The 22,436-nt window shown below is 41.6% G+C and overlaps 1 protein-coding gene across 1 annotated transcript; it reads right to left on the bottom strand.

The window, feature by feature from the left end:
• Positions 1-14,545: 14,545 nt before the first annotated feature.
• LOC127636360 (olfactory receptor 2AT4-like) lies at positions 14,546-15,636 on the bottom strand. The gene has a single exon (XM_052116810.1). It carries the CDS (start codon positions 15,542-15,544, stop codon positions 14,546-14,548), a length of 999 nt encoding a protein of 332 aa, XP_051972770.1. The 5' UTR covers positions 15,545-15,636.
• Positions 15,637-22,436: the final 6,800 nt, after the last annotated feature.

Below are 22,436 nucleotides of genomic sequence, written 5' to 3' on the forward strand. Positions count from 1 at the left end.
CAAACATACAAACAACCATTTACACAAATATAAATTATTTGAAGGTAAAGACTGATTCTTTTTAACACGTGTCAATGCATCTGCCAATCAACTTTTACCCAAAACTATGGACTTATTTATTTAGCCTAAATAATATATATATATATATATATATATATATATATATATATATATATATATATATATATATATATATATATATATATATATATTTATTTATTTTACCTATTTAAAAATACAAATTAATAATTTAAAAAGAAATATACAATTACTTAATTTAAATTAATCTACATCGTTACAATCCACTGTATAATTAAATACTGTACTTAATCCTATATTAAAGCTGTACATGGGTTTTCTTTATCGTCACTGATTTAAAATGTAGTGTTAAATTATTTTATTTTCTTAAATCAAATTTAGTTTGTATCAAAATTTTGCTAATCAAGTGATTACCTTAATTATTCCTCAGTCAAGTTACATGACATCTGCTAAGAATCTCAGTGATCTATGCACATGCCAAAGTTCTGCATGTGTCTCATTACTTTATAGCTGTAGAATCAGTGTTAAAGACTGTAGGGTCCAACACGTCATGCTGGATCACACTTTGTTTTAACATATAGTATCATGAATCTGGGCAGACCTTTGGGGTTCATTGGTTGAGGTGCTTTGTGCATTAAAAGTGTTGTGCAAGCATCTCTCTCTCTCTCTCTCTCTCTCTCTCTCTCTCTCTCTCTCTCTCTCTCTCTCTCACACACACACACACAGTTGTTGTGTTTCCATGTTTTATGGGGACTTTTCATAGACATAATGGTTTTTATACTGTACAAACTTTATATTCTATCCCCTAAACCTAACCCAACCCCTAAACCTAACCCTCACAGAAAACATTCTGCATTTTTACATTTTCAAAAAACATAATTTAGTATGATTTATAAGCTGTTTTCCTCATGGGGACTGACAAAATGTCCCCACAAGGTCAAAAATTTCGGGTTTTACTATCCTTATGGGGACATTTGGTACCCACAAAGTGATAATCACACACACACACACACACACACACACACACACACACACACACACACACACACACACACACACACACACACACACACACACACACACACACACACACACACAGTGTACAGTGTAGTTAATAGGTATAATTTTTTAAAATCATGGAATTGAGGTTTTACATAAAATATTAGCAGACACTTTAGATGGATACACTGTCAATCCACAAATTACTGAATATAAAAGAGAAAAACAAATGTGTTCACAAATGCTCTGCTCAGCGTGTACTGTTGGATAGCTTTGCATGCTCACAGCACTGACTAATGTCATTATTTTAAACTGAGCTTTTTGCTTCATGCATTTTCAACTACACTGAAATGTTTCTGATATCTGGACTCTATCTGCAGGTGTTTATGTTTATACATACAAATTGATTGATTTACTAAAACTACTTTCTTGATAAACATGACTATTTCTAGATATTGGTTTCTAGACAACTTTCTAGATGGACTTGATTTAGATAAAAAATACCCAATTTATCTTTGAGGCTTTTTGTAATTTTCTTATTTTTTAAAATTATTTCTGAACATCAGTGTTATTTTAAATAAATTAGATGATCGTTTATTTTACTTTTACGCTGTTGACAACTTTCTGTGTGTTGTACTTTTTTGTGTGTTTCTGTTACACACCTTTGTTTTCTATAATGAAAAAAAACTAGATTTCCCCTTCTGTCACTCACTCGACGGTGTGTCGATGTAGTGACACTAGGGATCACTCCTGGGAGCCCCAGACATCTCTGATCTTTGAGAAAAGGCCAATGAAAATTGGCAAGTGGAATTGAATGCCACTTCTCTGGACATAAGGTTATATAAGGAGCTGGAATGCAAACACTAATTCAGACTTCTTCTTCGGAGCTGAGCGGTTGTATTTCACTGAGCTGAATTACTCAACATCTTTTTTTCTATAATTTCAATGATTTTCTACATCATTACTTACATCTTAGCAAGCATCCGACATCAAGAATGGTTTGCAGCGGTAGACCTAGATGTGCCATTTTCCATAGGGACCCCTAGTGTCACTACATCGAAACAACGGCCTTCAAATAAAGATGGTACACTCTCTGGATGATGAACAACAGTGATGACACGTTGTGCTAACACACAGAGTCTACTAAAGGAAAACAAGAGCAAAATAAATAAATCAAACCAGCAAACTGTGCAACAATTGAATCTATCTTACTGTCACACAGTCTTAGATGTACATCAACTGCAAATAAAATATGCTCTTGAATAACAAATTAAATGTTTCAATATCTCAAGGCAAAAGGCTTGAAAGTTTACTGAACTATTTCTTGAATTATTTTATTTTTATACGTGTGTGCAAAAGATAGGCAGTTAATAGAGCTCCATTTAGTGTTGCTGAATTTATTTTATTTTTTGATAAAATAAATAAATAAAATCAGCACCATTATGGTGATTTGTGTTCTCTTTGGTTAAGCACTTGAACCTTCTTTAATAGATTACCTTCTAGTTGGTGCAATGCTGGTTAAACAAAACATGTGTAGTTACACAGTGATGGGAGAGAAAACAATTTGCAGAAAGCAAGTTATTCACATTGATAGTACGTAAAAGAAGTGTGATGCTTTAACCGCATTGGAAGTAAGTTTATTGTACAAATATATGCAATATATGCAGTTCATATAAGAGGAGTTACTGCAAATAGTTATCTGACAAGTTAATCAGATACTGCCACTGAAGGATGCAACACTCTTATAAGAAAAATACTTTTGCATTGTTATTCACACAGACTCATCCCTCTGAGGAGGGTCACATAAAAGCAAAGAAGAATGTTTCTCCTCTGTGACCATGAGCTGCATGGACTACTTTCACTAAAGCACTAAAATCCTTATGTTCATCACATGGGTGACTACATTAACTAGAAACAAAGAAAAACATTCTGACAGTTCCCACTCTTCTATAGTCCAAGAAGCCAGCACTTTTGTGCAATTTAACAGATTTTGTCAATACAGATCTGTAGGCATTATTTATATTAAAGACCATCTATATTCCTATAACCAGGATCACAACTAGCTCATGGGAAAACAAATCTCACCCATGGTAACTAAAAATATTTTTTTTTCATAACATAAACAACATTATTAAGATTAACCAGAACTTGAAACATAACTCTAACCCACAATTACTTTTAAATGTTAATTAATAACACCCCAAACAGTCCCCAAAACCTTCACAGACCTACCTTATTTGCCTCTACCATTTAATGTGTTGCTTGCATGGGCCCGTGAGAAAAAATAAGTGTCAAAATATTAATAACTACATTCTTGACCAACACAAAATATTATTAGGAACACCTGTTCAATTTCTCATTAATGCAATTATCTAATCAACCAATCACATGGCAGTTGCTTCAATGCATTTAGGGGTGTGGTCCTGGTCAAGACAATCTCCTGAACTCCAAACTGAATGTCAGAATGGGAAAGAAAGGTGATTTAAGCAATTTTGAGCGTGGCATGGTTGTTGGTGCCAGACGGGCAGGTCTGAGTATTTCACAATCTGCTCAGTTACTGGGATTTTCAGGCACAACGATTTCTAGGGTTTACAAAGAATGGTGTGAAAAGGGAAAAACATCCAGTATGGGGCAGTCCTGTGGGCGAAAATGCCTTGTTGATGCTAGAGGTCAGAGGAGAATGGGCCGACTGATTCAAGCTGATAGAAGAGCAACTTTGCATCAAATAACCACTCGTTACAACCGAGGTATGCAGCAAAGCATTTGTGAAGCCACAACACGCACAACCTTGAGGCGGATGGGCTACAACAGCAGAAGACCCCACCGGGTACCACTCATCTCCACTACAAATAGGAAAAAGAGGCTACAATTTGCAAGAGCTCACCAAAATTGGACAGTTGAAGACTGGAAAAATGTTGCCTGGTCTGATGAGTCTCTATTTCTGTTGAGACATTCAGATAGTAGAGTCAGAATTTGGCGTAAACAGAATGAGAACATGGATCCATCATGCCTTGTTACCACTGTGCAGGCTGGTGGTGGTGGTGTAATGGTGTGGGGGATGTTTTCTTGGCACACTTTAGGCCCCTTAGTGCCAATTGGGCATCGTTTAAATGCCACGGCCTACCTGAGCATTGTTTCTGACCATGTCCATCCCTTTATGGCCACCATGTACACATCCTCTGATGGCTACTTCCAGCAGGATAATGCACCATGTCACAAAGCTCGAATCATTTAAAATTGGTTTCTTGAACATGACAATGAGTTCACTGTACTAAAATGGCCCCCACAGTCACCAGATCTCAACCCAATAGAGCATCTTTGGGATGTGGTGGAACGGGAGCTTCTTGCCCTGGATGTGCATCCCACAAATCTCCATCAACTGCAAGATGCTATCCTATCAATATGGGCCAACATTTCTAAAGAATGCTTTCAGCACCTTGTTGAATCAATGCCACGTAGAATTAAGGCAGTTCTGAAGGCGAAAGGGGGTCAAACACAGTATTAGTATGGTGTTCCTAATAATCCTTTAGGTGAGTGTATATATATATATATATAAAATTGGCACTGTTCATGTTACTTCTCGAGTCTTCCATCAAGATGCTGGGTCGATGGTCTTTTTATCACAGAAGTCATACATACGTCCCTACCTGCATTCAATGAACCGAGCTCAGCTCATATTAATATTTTAGAGTCATCATTGTGTAGTTTGATAAAATAGGATTGTGAATTGTGTTTAAAAATAAGTAATTAAATAAGAATTGTATTTATAACCCCACTGAGCATGCTGAAGGCAACTGTGAAGCCTGGCCTCCTTCTGCTGAGTGGAAAACTGAATCAGATCCATCCATCCATCCATCCATCCATCCATCTACGCATCCTTCAGGTCTACCGCCGCAAACCAATCTTGATGCCGAACACTCACTAGAATGCACCTCAGCGTCTGCATCTTGAACGGGAGTCTGTGTAAGGCCTGGTACAGAACCCGTAAGTCAGAGATTGGCCGCAACCCTACGCCTTTTTGGGTACAATGAAGTAGGGCTGTAAAACCCCTTCTTCATCTCGGCTGGAGGGACAGGCTCTATTGCATGCTTTCATAGAAGGGTGGTGTTATCTGTGCGCAAGGTGGCGCCTTCTTCTTCACCGTGGTGGAGAGGATGCCGGCAAACCTGGGCGGGTGCTTGTTCCGGTGTGTGCCGCTCTTTTAGAATATACTCTTTTAGGAAAGGAAATTGAACACTTTCAGAATATACTCTTTTAGATCTGCTGAAGTGCCCAAGGGGCAATCTCTGCAGTGCACACATGCAGAGAGGGGAGAAAGCCGCTGTAATGCGCTGTAAGGATCCAGCAGAGGTGAGGGATGGAAATAGCTTGCTCAGCTTGAACCATCGACCATTTGGCTCCGAAGACAATAATCTAATGAGCGGTATGCAGCATCCCCTCCTTTATACCTGTATGTCTGGGGGAGGGGCATGCATATACCACTCGCCAATTCTAATTGGCATTTAATCAAAGATCAGAGGTGTCTCGGGCTCTCAATAGTGACCCCTAATGTCACAATATCGACACAACATCGAGTGAGTGACAGATTTTAATAAATAAAAATTACATTTATTTGGTGGTATTTCTCAGTAAATATTGCACTGTAAAATCGAATATAATATAAGTAATATTAACTAGTTACAAGTAAGCTTAACTAATGTGTGTTTAAAGTATCATTGTTTTTATTTAAATATTTTAATTGCATTACAGCATGTCTTATACAGATTAAGAGAAATTCTGACTGTAATCTCAGTTAGATATATGGCATATTGGGTTCAACTCATTACATCTCAGTGCACATAAATCTTTTTACAAGTACAATGGAGTAACATTTCTTGTGTTTTGTCTGCCATCTTTGCTCATTGCAATGCATTATTGGATTGCCTTCTCTGCGAAGGCTACATGCGAGAATTTTGTAAAAATAATTTTGTAAAAAGAAGGTATCTAAGTTAAGAAGGTTTCTCAATGTTTATATAACATATCGTGCAAGAGCATTAAAAAGAACTTCAAGTTTTAAAAACACTTTGATGGTCTCGAGACACCTGCGTTTGTTATATTCCTTGCAGTGCATCTATATTTTTAACTATATTTTTATGGCTTTGCATAGCGCATACATGATGCTTTAAAATGCCATCTAGGTAGGCTGCTCACTAGGTTTTGAAAAAGAGGCATTCTCTATCGGAGACCTGTGTTGAGACCTTGTGCTTTTGTTACAGGTCAAAGGAACTGAGAAAAGAATGGAGAGAGCAACTGTTGTGTGATCCTGTAAATGCATCCCTCCAGGCCTGAATGAGTGTGTTCTATTATACTTCGCCCATGCTGCTGTGACTCTCACCTAGTCACGTGACTCCCACGAGCACCTGACCAGGACGAGAGCTTTACATCACTCGCACGGAAAATCACACCCAAGAGAGAGGACAAAATATTGAGTTGTTCTGCATTGATACAAAACGTCTCGGGTTACATGTGTAACCCTTGTTCCCTGAAAAAAGCGGAACGAGATGCTGCGCTGCTAAGCGCTACAGGGAACAACTCTAGCTGTGAACCGAGCTGAAATAGTGTGTGTAACAGGTCAATGAACATTGACTGGAATTTAGAGCCTCGGCTGATGTAATCATTAGATGCACCTGCGGCCAGGCTATAAATGGATACGTCACCAGGTGTCGTCAGATACTTCTTTTTGAAGAGCAGTCCTGGGACGTCCCAGTGCAGCAAAGCAGCGCAGCATCTCGTTCCGCTTTTTTCAGGGAACAAGGGTTACACATGTAACCCGAGACGTTAGCTTCACTACGATGCTGCGCTGCTAAGCGCTACGGGGAACGCAATACCCACGCCGCCGCACTTGGGGCTGTCCGGACACCTACGGTTGTGCAGTGTACTCACAAAAACGCGAGAGGTCTCAGACATGAGCTTGAGATGTCGACTCAAGGGCATACGAGCCCGGAGTAGCATAAACATCTAAACCATTCAATTTTGATGAATGTGTGCGGAGAGGACCAGCCTGCCGCATCACAAACTTGTTCAGGCATGAGCTGAGATGTCGACTGAAGGGCATAAGAGCCCGGAGTAGCAAAGCATCTAACCCATAAAGTTCGATGAATGTGTGCGAAGAGAACCCTATCGCAACACAAACTTGTCATAAAAACTGATGAATGTGAGCGGAGAGGACCAGCCTGCCGCATCACAAACTTGTTCAGGCATGAGCTGAGATGTCGACTCAAGGGCATAAGAGCCCGGAGTAGCAAAGCATCTAACCCATAAAGTTCGATGAATGTGTGCGAAGAGAACCCTATCGCAACACAAATTGTCATAAAAACTGATGAATGTGAGCGGAGAGGACCATCCTACCGCATCAAAAAATTGTTTAGGCATGGGCTGAGATGTTGACTCAAGGGCATAAGAGCCTGGAGTGCAGAACATCCAAACTAAAAAAGTCCAATGAATGTGTGCGGAGAGGACAACCTACCGCATCACAAACTTGTTTAGGCATGGGCTGAGATGTCGACTCAAGGACATAAGAGTCCGGAGTAGCAAAGCATCTAGCCCATAAAGTTCGATGAATGTGTGCGAAGAGAACCCTATCGCAACACAAACTTGTCATAAATACTGATGAATGTGAGCGGAGAGGACCAGCCTGCCGCATCACAAACTTGTCCAGACACGAGCTTGAGATGTCGACTCAAGGGCATAAGAGCCCGGAGTGCAGAACATCCAAACTAAAAAAGTCCAATGAATGTGTGCGGAAAGGACAACCTGCAGCATCACAAACTTGCTGCAGAGGGAGACCTCTAGCCAAGGTTTTAGAGGAGGAGAGCCCTCTGGTAGAGTGTGCCCTGAAACCTACTGGCGAAGCTTGACCGCGTGCCTCGTAGGCCCGGGCAATAATGAGGATGCCTCTTTGAGGGCACCCTGCCCACCAAGCCGTGGCAAACCGCAGTGGCCACATAGAACCTGGCAGTGGCGAGGCAAGTGCCCGCTGACAGTTCTTTCTACAGAAAATCCAGAACTGAAGCAAACTGGCAGTTAGCTGGTTCTGTAATAAGAACTTTAGTAGAAGGAAACGCATGCAGGTGCATTTGCGTTACTACGTTCAGTCCCTCCCGAGGGGGACTGGGCGACTCGGGGAGAAGTAGAGGAGACATTGCGCTATCAACAGAGGCGAAGAGGTCCTCTTCTGCCCTGTAAAATCTACCCAGATCAGTTCCAAGTGGAGGGAGCCCTAGCACTTGAAATGGTCTCGATAACCTCAAGAGAAAACCCTGTGAACCTCATTTGGTACCCTTAGGGGTCAGACATGAAAGGTTTCACAATTCGGGCCAAGGATGAGAAGGTCCTCCCTGTTCGGAATCGCCCAAGGCAAGCCGTCGAGGAGAGGAATTAACTCCGAGAAACATATCCTGTTCGGCCAGCGCAGCGCCATTAATAGGAGGCAAGACCCTTGCTGGTGAACATTGCCAAGACTCCCCGGGAGCAGAGAAACCGGGGGAAAGAAACGCATACAGACGCATTCTGGGTCATGTATGTGTCTTAACGTCCAGACCCAAGGGGGCTGGGTGATTTCAGGGAGAAGTAGAGGAGACATTGCGCTATTCATAGAGGCGAAGAGGTCCTCTTCTGCCCTAAGATCTCACCCAAACTTGTTCCAAGTGGAAAAAGCCCGGCATTTAAAAAGGTCTCGATAACCTCAGGAGAGAGCCCTGTGTCTCTCAGTTGGTACCCTTAGGGGCCAAACATGAAAGATTCCACAATTCGGGGCAGGGATGAAATATTGCCCTGTGCCTGAGATAGAAGATCCTTCCTCTTCGGAATCGCCCAAGGCCAGCCGTCGAGGGAAGAAATTCGCTCCGAGAACCAAGCCCTGTTCGGCCAGCACGGTGCTATCAGTAAGAGGCAAAAACCCTTGCTGGCGAAGTCTGGCCAACTACTACCTTAGGGTGGAGTTCTTAACTCCCCCGTTGGTATTTTCTGTCTGGACAGTAAATCTGCTCCCATATACGGGCATCCAGGGATATAACTGACCTGAGTGACAGGAGCTTGCCCTGGGCCCTAAGGAGAATCCGACGTGTCAGAAATACAGCTGACAGGAACGTGGGTCTCCTTGATGATTTATGTAAGAGGCTACCGCTGTATTGTCCACCCGCATCAAGACATGGCAGCCTCAGGAGGAGGTATTTCAGGGCCAGAAATACAGCCATCAACCCGAGACAGTGACTGTGACAACCAAGCTGACGACCCTCCTATCCCCTTAAGCTGGACGACCACTTAAGGCCGCTACCCCGCCTGTCAGGGAGGCATCTGTCGTTAGCAGCCTGCGACAACAAGACGCACCTAGAGTGGGACCCAAGGCAGAAAACCGGGGTCTGAACCACATAGGAAGGGAACGAAGCCTGAGGCGCATAACTCTATTTAGCCAAGGGGTTTTGGCCCTTGGAAGAAATCCCCTGGCTTTTGGCCACAACAAAAACGGTCTCATGAGCAGAAGGTCCAGAGGGATCACCGTGGACGCGGTCGCCCTGAGACCTGGAAATCGTTGATACTGATAGCAGTGCAACCTTGACCTAGCCTGACTTTGCTCAGGGTGATCTGAATGGACTCAATCTTAGCGGGAGACAGTTGTGCCCGCATTGTGATTGAACTCCATACGATGCCCCGATAGACAGTGTTCTGAGTGGGAGAGAGGACGCTTTTCTTGGCGTTGAGCCTCAACCCCAGAGAAACAGATGAGCTAAGACGATGTCCCTGTGCTGAACTGCCAGTTCCTGGAACTGCGCTAGGATCAGCCAGTCGTCTACATAATTCAGAATGCAGATGCCCCGGAGTCGCAAGGAGCCAGCGCTACATCATGCATTGTGAATGTGCGGGTAAAAATGGCCAGGCCGAGTGAAAGAACCTGATCCTGGAAGACTTCGCCCCCGGAAGCGAACCTCAGGAACTTTCCATGTTGTGGCAGAACTTCTAAATGAAGTATAGAAGTGCGTCATAAGATCGATGGTGACCAGCCAAACGAGTTGTAGGGCTTGAGACACGACCGTCTTGACAGGCATCATCTTGGACTTGAACACCCACGGGCAGTTCAAGGTTTAAGACCTAAGCCAGATGCCACCCCTCACCCTCCATTGGAAACGGGAAGTATTTAGTGTAATAACCTAACTCTCTCTCTGGAAGGGGAACACATATCATGGCCCCTTTAACCAGGAGATTGAGGTTTATTTTTTTACACAAAAAAGAAATCCGGTTTACGGTAGTGAGAACACACTGTGGAAACACGGAAAAGAGGCGAGTGAATTAAATCCTGACGCCCTTATGTAACCCACAGAAAAGAATATATCTGGCAGAAGTTTCCATGCTGCCAGGATCTCTGAGATGGGTATTATATTTGAACACTTCCTGTTGAGGGGTTGTCGAGTGTTTCGCGTCCTGAATAAAATGCAGGAACAGCGAAAACACCCAATTTTGATGGAAGCCTCTGCAACCCGAAACACCAAGAGGTGGCGGGAATGGAGGGGCTTCGAGGGGGTACCGGGAGGGGTGAAGTGAAGCACGCGCCCCGTCCCGATGGGAGCTACCCCCTAATCTAGGCGCAAGACCGTCAGGGTTTTCTCTTACTAGAAATGATAGCCCTGAGGTCTTGCTTCGGGGGCTGGCGAGGGAGGCGAGACTGTCCCCAATCCCTGGGAGGAGGAGCACGACTCGCCACGCTTTGCTTTTGAGCCTCCGTTCAGACAGGACTGATGCGCGTCTGAGGCTTGCTCGTCAAGCGCAGAACCCACACTCAGGTCGTCCGGGAGGTCATTCTGGTACGCCTTTAAAACAGCATCGTGTGCAGAGCAGCACCAGCCTGACCTGCTGCTTGATAAGCCCTTCCCGCTAAAGTGGAGGTTGTCCTACAAGGCTTTGAGGGGAGAGAGGGCTTCTTAAGTGACGATGCCGAGCCCGGCAAGAGATAGCCCGCAAGCGTCTCTTCGACCGGCGGCATCACTGAATACCCCCGTGCCTCAGCACCCACGATGGTCGAATATAATGACGTCGAGGGTATGTGAACACGGGAAGAAAATATATATATATATATATATATATATATATATATATATATATATATATATATATATATATATTTTTTAGGGGTTCCTCCATGAGCGAAAAAGCTCTTCATGGAGGTTATCAAAGAAGGGAAGGGACTCATAGCCTGGCCGCAGGTGCATCTAATGATTACATCAGCCGAGGCTATAAATTCCGGTCAATGTTCATTGACGTGTTACACACACTATTTCAGCTCGGTTCACAGCTAGAGTTGTTCCCCGTAGCGCTTAGCAGCGCAGCATCGTAGTGAAGCTTTTTGTAAAGGGAACATCTTTATATAGTTTCTTGTCCATATTTAAGCCAAAAGTTGAAAAAATAAAGAAATAAATAAACAGAGAGTAAAGTTAATACATTAAAAGTTAATAAATTTTATATATATAGTCCTTTTTAACTAAACTCTCTTTTAGTATATTATTTAATAAACTACAGTTAAAAAGTTCCTTATTGTAAGGTTTTTCTTCCACCGTGTGGGTTACAGGTACCATGTGATGTGACCACACCATACTTAGCCACTGTCTGGAAACCTAAACTTTAATAGGAATTGATTCAAAATAGAAAAGGGGAAAGGTGCTTCAGGTTTTTCCTGACAGGATACTCAGCCTTACACACTCCAAATGGTTAGAAAAAGGATGGGGTTTGGGCATCTGCTGCCTGCCAGGAACAAACCCAGGCACCTTTGTACAATCAATTGGTAACTGTCAAAAAAAGGACAAAGGACGGTTCACCTTTCTAAAGCAGATGACATCTTGTGTGTGTGTGTGTGTGTGTGTGTGTATACATGTTTATCGAGATCACCTACTTTGTGGGGCCCAGCCAGCGGTCCCCATGAGGGAAATGGCTTATTAAACATACTAAATTATGTTTCTTTTAAAAGTTAATGTACTTTTTTTTTTTTTTTTTTTTTACATTTTTAATGTACGAAAATGTAAAAATTCAAAGTGAGGATTTGGTTTAGGAGTAGGGTTAGGGGATGTTGTGTCAATATAGTGACCATCTAATGCTAATATATGCATCTGGGAGGAGTTCTTTTCTATTCCTATTCTTTCAGGGAAAAAAACCCACAGAGACTACATTCTGCCCAAAAGGGGAGGTCAACACCAGCCACACGTGGAACAGGCGTGGTGGTAGATCCTGCCTCAAAGAGGAGCTCTACAAACACAGCGACCAGGGGCAGAGAGAGCTCTGCCCAAAGGAGACGCGGGTCTGCCGTCAGGGAGACCGTACCACGGAAAATACATCACAGTGGGTTACCAGAGTAATCGGCACCTGTGGAGCACCTATACCACTACATGGCATATTAGTACCCGTAGTGGGACTGGTTGCAAACACCTCCTCCGAATTCGTGAGCCACAGGTCTAGGGAAAAAGGACATCCAGGGTCCACAACTTCGTGAACTCGATTGGGGGTAAAAGTGCATTTTTACTCCTCAGGGGATGGGAAAGGCGCTATATGCAAGCGATACACCTGGCCAGCTGTTCCGTATTACCAAACTCTACCTGTTCGTACCTGAAAGAGTACCGTGGCCGTGAGCGGCACCCTGAACCCAGTAACCAATCATCTAGCCGTGAGGGCTCAGTGGAGGATGGAGGGTTCCAGTCCAACCCAATACTCGCAGTGGCCCAGCAAGCATAGCAGTCAGCTCTTCGTTGGCCTCAGACTGGGTGGGCACACCTGAAGTCGAGTCCTTGGAGTCTGACATCGCCAGTGCTCTCTCTGATGCAGCGATCAAGAACTCATCCTACTCACGAGCTCCAAAAGGGACGTTAAGCTGGCCATGAGGCGAGCTGGTCTCATCTCGGAACTCAACGGCGGCAAACGAGCGTGCAGGGGAATGGGAGGTCCGCGGGGATTTACCCGGCGAGGCCGCGCCCATTGAACTCCCCAAATCACCTCCAGCGGCAGCCGGACCGGCCTCGTACCCATAAGTAGAAAGCACAGCATGGGGGGCAGATGGAGTGGCTTTCCACCAAAAGAAGGAAAGCTGCGACTGCCACGTTGCCATGGTCATATTCTCTTTCTCACTACTGCATCCTTCTTTAGGCCAGTTGAAGGGGCTTCTTTCAAAACTTAATGGCACAGGATAAGTTTGAGGTTTTTTTTGGATGAATTATTCTAATGAAGGTTGCAGTAGCAGCTCTCTTGAGGCCAAGCAGGAGTGCATCTGTCCTGTGTCAGCTCATAATCTGTTTTGCATTCACTTCTTTCCCAACTATAATGACAAGTCATTTACTGAATAGACCCTCTGTCTAAGAAGATAATTTGTGGAAGTCCGGTCCTGGCTACTGCAATTTAGCACATGAAGAAGAATGAAAAAAGGGACTGACACTGATGAATAAGAACTAATTACAATGAAACTAAACTGCATTAGTAACTTTTATAATTAAAACAAAGCATGAACTGTAACTATGTCTACTTTTACAAGTGAGTACTGCTGTAGGAAATTCAAATGATTTATACCCAATTGCTCCACAAACAATACACAATTTGCAATCATACAATTTTTGCAAGCTATGGGCCTGTAAGGACTAGAATACTGATACAGTTAACAATGTTTATTGACAATCTATGTTAATAAATTATTAAATCTGTCTTGACTTAAACACAGCAAAACAAGACACCTGTTTTTATTGGTTCAGTCAGTAACGCATGACCTTCCACATCTATTCTCATAGTGGGGTTCAAACATCTCACAGTCCACATTGAAAATCTGGAATTCAATATCTAATTTAAACCTGGAAATAAACAGTTTTAGAATTTGTGTAAATGTAAAACAAAGAAAACTTATAATGTAAACTGAAAAAAATCGATCAATTAAGCAAATATGTGACATTGATCGTGTAAACTTCTTTGCACAAAAGATTACCTTGCTTCCATTGTAGCACAAACAATGCTTTTGGGAACATTCTCAAATGCTGGGATAAAATTGGGTTTCACACACACACACACACACACACACACACACACACCCACACAAGCGCATGAACGCACGCACGCACATGCACGCACATGCACGCACGCACACACACACACGCACACGCGCACACACACACACACACACACACACACACACACACTCCCCAGCTTGAGTGCATGTTGTCATTAAAATAAAAGGGGCACATATTAAATAATCTATGTTTATTATTCAATTCAATATTTCACCCAAATTGTTATGCTGATGGAATAATTTGTAATTTAAAACATATGAAATTAGAAAAAAAAGCTAAACAGAAGCATTTCACAAGCGTGATCTATACTTTTGAAGCCCACTATATTATCAATACATAATAGAAAATAATTACGAATATTGTCAATATCTAACAACAATATATAAGCAAATACTGTGTGTTGCATAATGAGATGCATAACATAATCTAATTGACAGGTCACTTCATTTAGAAATAGTTAATCTCTTGCCCCTTCGATTTTTCTGCACACAATGTTTCTGTACACATTTCAGAAGGAATTGCCTGATCTCTTTGATCCTGATGCAGTAAATGAAGGGATTTACCAGCGGCGGTAAAAGACTATAGAACATGATAAGGGCGATTCTCTGACTACTACTTATTGTTATTGGAACATTTGGTAAAGAAGTGCTGGCATAAACAACAAAACGTGGCACAAAATAGAGGGTAATGATAGTCAGCTGTGTTGCACAGGTAGAGAGGGCTTTAAGTCGGCCTTGAGCATTTGCTATTCGAAGCACAGACACAAGGATACTTACATAGGAAATGAGAATTAAAGAGAATGGTACAAGAAGAACAAACATTGCTATACAATAGGACACAAGGCTCTGATGTGTGATATTAGCACAGGCAAGCTGGTTCATAGAGGAGGCGTCACAAAAACAATGAAGGATCATATTTGGCCCACAGAATGGCATTTGCAATGTCAGCACTGAACTAACAGTTGGGGCAATCATTGCAGAACACCATGACAACCCTAGTAAAATTCTCATTGTGCGGTTAGGCATTAAAACTGGGTATCTTAGTGGGTAACAGATTGCCAAGTACCGATCTAGAGCCATGATCATCATGATAAGAGAGTTTAGAGTACCAAAGTAGTGAATTAGCTGCCTTTGCAACATACAAACATAGAAAGCAATATAGCCGTCATTAACCCAATAACGAGAAATCAATTTTGGCAAGGCAACAGTGCAAAAACCAATATCAGACAAAGACAAACTCAGCATGACAATATACATTGGCTTATGAAGGCTGCGTTCAATTATAAAAAGGACCACAACGAGACAGTTTCCCGTAATCACAGCCATGTAGATGCAGAATAAAACGGTGGCCATCAGGTTGTAGAATTTAGGCTGAAGTCCAGGGAAGCCCACAATGAAAAACTCTGTTACAGCAGAAGCTGTTGTTTGGTTCTTCCATGTCATACTAAAAACATATCAAACATACAAACAACCATTTACACAAATATAAATTATTTGAAGGTAAAGACTGATTCTTTTTAACATGTGTCAATGCATCTGCCAATCAACTTTTACCCAAAACTATGGACTTATTTATTTAGCCTAAATAATATATATATATATATATATATATATATATATATATATATATATATATATATATATATATATATATATTTATTTATTTTACCTATTTAAAAATACAAATTAATAATTTAAAAAGAAATATACAATTACTTAATTTAAATTAATCTACATCGTTACAATCCACTGTATAATTAAATACTGTACTTAATCCTATATTAAAGCTGTACATGGGTTTTCTTTATCGTCACTGATTTAAAATGTAGTGTTAAATTATTTTATTTTCTTAAATCAAATTTAGTTTGTATAAAAATTTTGCTAATCAAGTGATTACCTTAATTATTCCTCAGTCAAGTTACATGACATCTGCTAAGAATCTCAGTGATCTATGCACATGCCAAAGTTCTGCATGTGTCTCATTACTTTATAGCTGTAGAATCAGTGTTAAAGACTGTAGGGTCCAACACGTCATGCTGGATCACACTTTGTTTTAACATATAGTATCATGAATCTGGGCAGACCTTGGGGTTCATTGGTTGAGGTGCTTTGTGCATTAAAAGTGTTGTGCAAGCATCTCTCTCTCTCTCTCTCTCTCTCTCTCTCTCTCTCTCTCACACACACACACTCACACACACACACACACACACACACACACACACACACACACACACACACACACACACACACACACACACACACACAGTGTACAGTGTAGTTAATAGGTAAAATTTTTTAAAATCATGGAATTGAGGTTTTACATAAAATATTAGCAGACACTTTAGATGGATACACTGTCAATCCACAAATTACTGAATATAAAAGAGAAAAACAAATGTGTTTACAAATGCTCTGCTCAGCGTGTACTGTTGGATAGCTTTGCATGCTCACAGCACTGACTAATGTCATTATTTTAAACTGAGCTTTTTGCTTCTTGCATTTTCAACTACACTGAAATGTTTCTGATATCTGGACTCTATCTGCAGGTGTTTATGTTTATACATACAAATTGATTGATTTACTAAAACTACTTTCTTGATAAACATGACTATTTCTAGATATTGGTTTCTAGACAACTTTCTAGATGGACTTGATTTAGATAAAAATACCCAATTTATCTTTGAGGCTTTTTGTAATTTTCTTATTTTTTAAAATTATTTCTGAACATCAGTGTTATTTTAAATAAATTAGATGATTGTTTATTTTACTTTTACGCTGTTGACAACTTTCTGTGTGTTGTACTTTTTGTGTGTTTCTGTTACACACCTTTGTTTTCTATAATGAAAAAAACTAGATTTCCCTTCTGTCACTCACTCGACGGTGTGTCGATGTAGTGACACTAGGGATCGCTCCTGGGAGCCCCAGACATCTCTGATCTTTGAGAAAAGGCCAATGAAAATTGGCAAGTGGAATTGAATGCCACTTCTCTGGACATAAGGTTATATAAGGAGCTGGAATGCAAACACTAATTCAGACTTCTTCTTCGGAGCTGAGCGGTTGTATTTCACTGAGCTGAATTACTCAACATCTTTTTTTCTATAATTTCAATGATTTTCTACATCATTACTTACATCTTAGCAAGCATCCGACATCAAGAATGGTTTGCAGCGGTAGACCTAGTTGTGCCATTTTCCATAGGGACCCCTAGTGTCACTACATCGAAACAACGGCCTTCAAATAAAGATGGTACACTCTCTGGATGATGAACAACAGTGATGACACGTTGAATCTATCTTACTGTCACACAGTCTTAGATGTACATCAACTGCAAATAAAATATGCTCTTGAATAACAAATTAAATGTTTCAATATCTCAAGGCAAAAGGCTTGAAAGTTTACTGAACTATTTCTTGAATTATTTTATTTTTATACGTGTGTGCAAAAGATTGGCAGTTAATAGAGCTCCATTTAGTGTTGCTGAATTTATTTTATTTTTTGATAAAATAAATAAATAAAATCAGCACCATTATGGTGATTTGTGTTCTCTTTGGTTAGGCACTTGAACCTTCTTTAATAGATTACCTTCTAGTTGGTGCAATGCTGGTTAAACAAAACATGTGTAGTTACACAGTGATGGGAGAGAAAACAATTTGCAGAAAGCAAATTATTCACATTGATAGTACGTAAAAGAAGTGTGATGCTTTAACCACATTGGAAGTAAGTTTATTGTACAAATATATGCAATATATGCAGTTCATATAAGAGGAGTTACTGCAAATAGTTATCTGACAAGTTAATCAGATACTGCCACTGAAGGATGCAACACTCTTATAAGAAAAATACTTTTGCATTGTTATTCACACAGACTCATCCCTCTGAGGAGGGTCACATAAAAGCAAAGAAGAATGTTTCTCCTCTGTGACCATGAGCTGCATGGACTACTTTCACTAAAGCACTAAAATCCTTATGTTCATCACATGGGTGACTACATTAACTAGAAACAAAGAAAAACATTCTGACAGTTCCCACTCTTCTACAGTCCAAGAAGCCAGCACTTTTGTGCAATTTAACAGATTTTGTCAATACAGATCTGTAGGCATTATTTATATTAGAGACCATCTATATTCCTATAACCAGGATCACAACTAGCTCATGGGAAAACAAATCTCACCCATGGTAACTAAAAATATATTTATTTCATAACATAAACAACATTATTAAGATTAACCAGAACTTGAAACATAACTCTAACCCACAATTACTTTTAAATGTTAATTAATAACACCCTAAACAGTCCCCAAAACCTTCACAGACCTACCTTATTTGCCTCTACCATTTAATGTGTTGCTTGCATGGGCCCGTGAGAAAAAATAAGTGTCAAAATATTAATAACTACATTCTTGACCAACACAAAATATTATTAGGAACACCTGTTCAATTTCTCATTAATGCAATTATCTAATCAACCAATCACATGGCAGTTGCTTCAATGCATTTAAGGGTGTGGTCCTGGTCAAGACAATCTCCTGAACTCCAAACTGAATGTCAGAATGGGAAAGAAAGGTGATTTAAGCAATTTTGAGCGTGGCATGGTTGTTGGTGCCAGACGGGCAGGTCTGAGTATTTCACAATCTGCTCAGTTACAGGGATTTTCAGGCACAACCATTTCTAGGGTTTACAAAGAATGGTGTGAAAAGGGAAAAACATCCAGTATGCGGCAGTCCTGTGGGCGAAAATGCATTTGTGAAGCCACAACACGCACAACCTTGAGGCGGATGGGCTACAACAGCAGAAGACCCCACCGGGTACCACTCATCTCCACTACAAATAGGAAAAAGAGGCTACAATTTGCAAGAGCTCACCAAAATTGGACAGTTGAAGACTGGAAAAATGTTGCCTGGTCTGATGAGTCTCTATTTCTGTTGAGACATTCAGATAGTAGAGTCAGAATTTGGCGTAAACAGAATGAGAACATGGATCCATCATGCCTTGTTATCACTGTGCAGGCTGCTGGTGGTGGTGTAATGGTGTGGGGGATGTTTTCTTGGCACACTTTAGGCCCCTTAGTGCCAATTGGGCATCGTTTAAATGCCACGGCCTACCTGAGCATTGTTTCTGACCATGTCCATCCCTTTATGGCCACCATGGATCCATCCTCTGATGGCTACTTCCAGCAGGATAATGCACCATGTCACAAAGCTCGAATCATTTCAAATTGGTTTCTTGAACATGACAATGAGTTCACTGTACTAAAATGGCCCCCACAGTCAACAGATCTCAACCCAATAGAGCATCTTTGGGATGTGGTGGAACGGGAGGTTCGTGCCCTGGATGTGCATCCCACAAATCTCCATCAACTGCAAGATGCTATCCAATCAATATGGGCCAACATTTCTAAAGAATGCTTTCAGCACCTTGTTGAATCAATGCCACGTAGAATTAAGGCAGTTCTGAAGGCGAAAGGTGGTCAAACACAGTATTAGTATGGTGTTCCTAATAATCCTTTAGGTGAGTGTATATATATATATATATATATATATATATATATATATATATATATATATATATATATATATATATATATATATAAATTGGCACTGTTCATGTTACTTCCCGAGTCTTCCATCAAGATGCTGGGTCGATGGTCTTTTTATCACAGAAGTCATACATACGTCCCTACCTGCATTCAATGAACCGAGCTCAGCTCATATTAATATTTTAGAGTCATCATTGTGTAGTTTGATAAAATAGGATTGTGAATTGTGTTTAAAAATAAGTAATTAAATAAGAATTGTATTTATAACACCACTGAGCATGCTGAAGGCAACTGTGAAGCCTGGCCTCCCTCTGCTGAGTGGAAAACTGAATCAGATCCATCCATCCATCCATCCATCCATCCATCTACGCATCCTTCAGGTCTACCGCCGCAAACCAATCTTGATGCCGAACACTCACTAGAATGCACCTCAGCGTCTGCATCTTGAACGGGAGTCTGTGTAAGGCCTGGTACAGAACCCCCTGGTACAGTTATCTGTGCGCAAGGTGGCGCCTTCTTCTTCACCGTGGTGGAGAGGAAGCCGGCAAACCTGGGCTGGGCTGGTGCTTGGCGAATTGAATCACCAAAACACCTGTTATATGACCCAGGGAATGAAGAAACTGCTCTTTTGTTTAATGTTTGGGTACCGCAGCTACTGGAGTGTGTGGCAAAACAAAATGAAAAGGGAACAAAAGATTTTCCTCCCGGCCCTCCACCGGGGGATGGAGTGGTCTTCTTACCAGCTCCAGGGCAGTGGATCCTCGCGTCCCTGGGTCACCCATCTCAGGGGTGCTTGGAAATGTAAGCGCAGCGTAGTTCTAGCGGGAAGACTAGCAGCTGTACATCATCGCACCATTAGCTGGGTAATTCCCAGCCAATCACATGTAAGCCGTTGCTTTACAAGTCTGTTCACAATCTATCACATTGCTGTTTCAGTGTGCTAACCCGGCAACCTCCACCACCCCCCCACCACTAGTTGAGTCCTGTCTCCTATCTCGCCCTTGCCTCCTATCTCCGGCAGGATATGACGGTTCCGAGTACAACTTCTTCGGACCGCCAGATGAGAGACATTACTTTTCTGTTTTATATTCATCAAATAAATGTCATCTTAAATCTCACTCAAGTCTGCAAGTCTTCCTGATAGAAGTTTTCTTCTTTGTGACCGGCCGAAAAACAAGTGGCGTCTGCTTCCTGCGGGGTGCCCGATGCTGGGGCGGGCTGCAGGGGCGGGCCGGGGCAGAGCTGAGAGATCAGGACCGGGCAGTGAAAGGTGCCTCCCACGAACTCAGCTCCTCGTGCACTTCCGGGAAGAAAGGCACTGGGGCGGGGTGTGGCTATGAGCAGCGCCGCGAACCCAGATACCAATCATCGAGCCGCGAGTGTTCAGGGGAGAGTGGAGGGTTCCAACTGGAGCAAACGAGCGTGCCGGGGACTGGGAGGACTGCAGGGATTTAACCAGCGGAGGTGGTCCCATTGTGGTCCCCAAATTGCTCCCAGCGCTCACCGTGCCGGCCTCATACCCGTAGGTAGAAGAACCAAGGCAGGGAGCAACTGGGATGGCTTGCTTTCTCACAATACCGCAACGTTGCATTGGTCATGGCCTCGCAATGAGGACATGACGCATCCACGAAAGAAGTCTCGGAATGGGCAACCAGAAATAACACACAGCTGGAATGGCATCTTTAAAAAGACACATTTGGAAAAAGGCATTCCGGTGTGTGCCGCTCTTTTAGAATATACTCTTTTAGGAAAGGAAATTGAACACTTTCAGAATATACTCTTTTAGATCTGCTGAAGTGCCCAGGGGCAATCTCTGCAGTGCACACATGCAGAGAGGGGAGAAAGCCGCTGTAATGCGCTGTAAGGATCCAGCAGAGGTGAGGGATGGAAATAGCTTGCTCAGCTTGAACCATCGACCATTTGGCTCCGAAGACAATAATCTAATGAGCGGTATGCAGCGTCCCCTCCTTTATACCTGTATGTCCGGGGGAGGGGCATGCATATACCACTCGCCAATTCTAATTGGCATTTAATCAAAGATCAGAGGTGTCTCGGGCTCTCAATAGTGACCCCTAATGTCACAATATCGACACAACATCGAGTGAGTGACAGATTTTAATGATTAAAAATTACATTTATTTCGTGGCATTTCTCAGTAAATATTGCACTGTAAAATCGAATATAATATAAGTAATATTAACTAGTTACAAGTAAACTTAACAAATCTGTGTTTAAGGTATCATTGTTTTTATTTAAATATTTTAATTGCATTACAGCATGTCTTATACAGATTAAGAGAAATTCTGACTGTAATCTCAGTTAGATATATGGCATATTGGGTTCAACTCATTACATTTTAGTGCACATAAATCTGCACTTTTGTAAAGTACAATGGAGTAACATTTCTTGTGTTTTGTCTGCCATCTTTGCTCATTGCAATGCATTATTGGATTGCCTTCTCTGCGAAGGCTACATGCGAGAATTTTGTAAAAAGAAGGTATCTAAGTTAAGCAGGTTTCGTGCAAGAGCATTAAAAAGAACTTCAAGTTTTAAAAACACTTTGATGGTCTCGAGACACCTGCATTCTGTTATATTCCTTGCAGTGCATCTATATTTTTAACTATATTTTTATGGCTTTGCATAGCGCATACATGATGCTTTAAAATGCCATCTAGGTAGGCTGCTCACTAGGTTTTGAAACAGAGCCATTCTCTATCTGAGACCTGTGTTGAGACCTTGTGCTTTTGTTACAGGTCAAAGGAACCGAGAAAAGAATGGAGAGAGCAACTGTTGTGTGAT

The sequence above is a fragment of the Xyrauchen texanus genome, chromosome 44 (assembly GCF_025860055.1).
Source record: "Xyrauchen texanus isolate HMW12.3.18 chromosome 44, RBS_HiC_50CHRs, whole genome shotgun sequence".
Lineage (NCBI taxonomy): Eukaryota > Metazoa > Chordata > Actinopteri > Cypriniformes > Catostomidae > Xyrauchen > Xyrauchen texanus.

Excerpts from the sequence above, each read along its gene's own strand:
- LOC127636360 (XM_052116810.1), bottom strand. The coding sequence starts at position 15,544 with ATGACATGGAAGAACCAAACAACAGCTTCTGCTGTAACAGAGTTTTTC.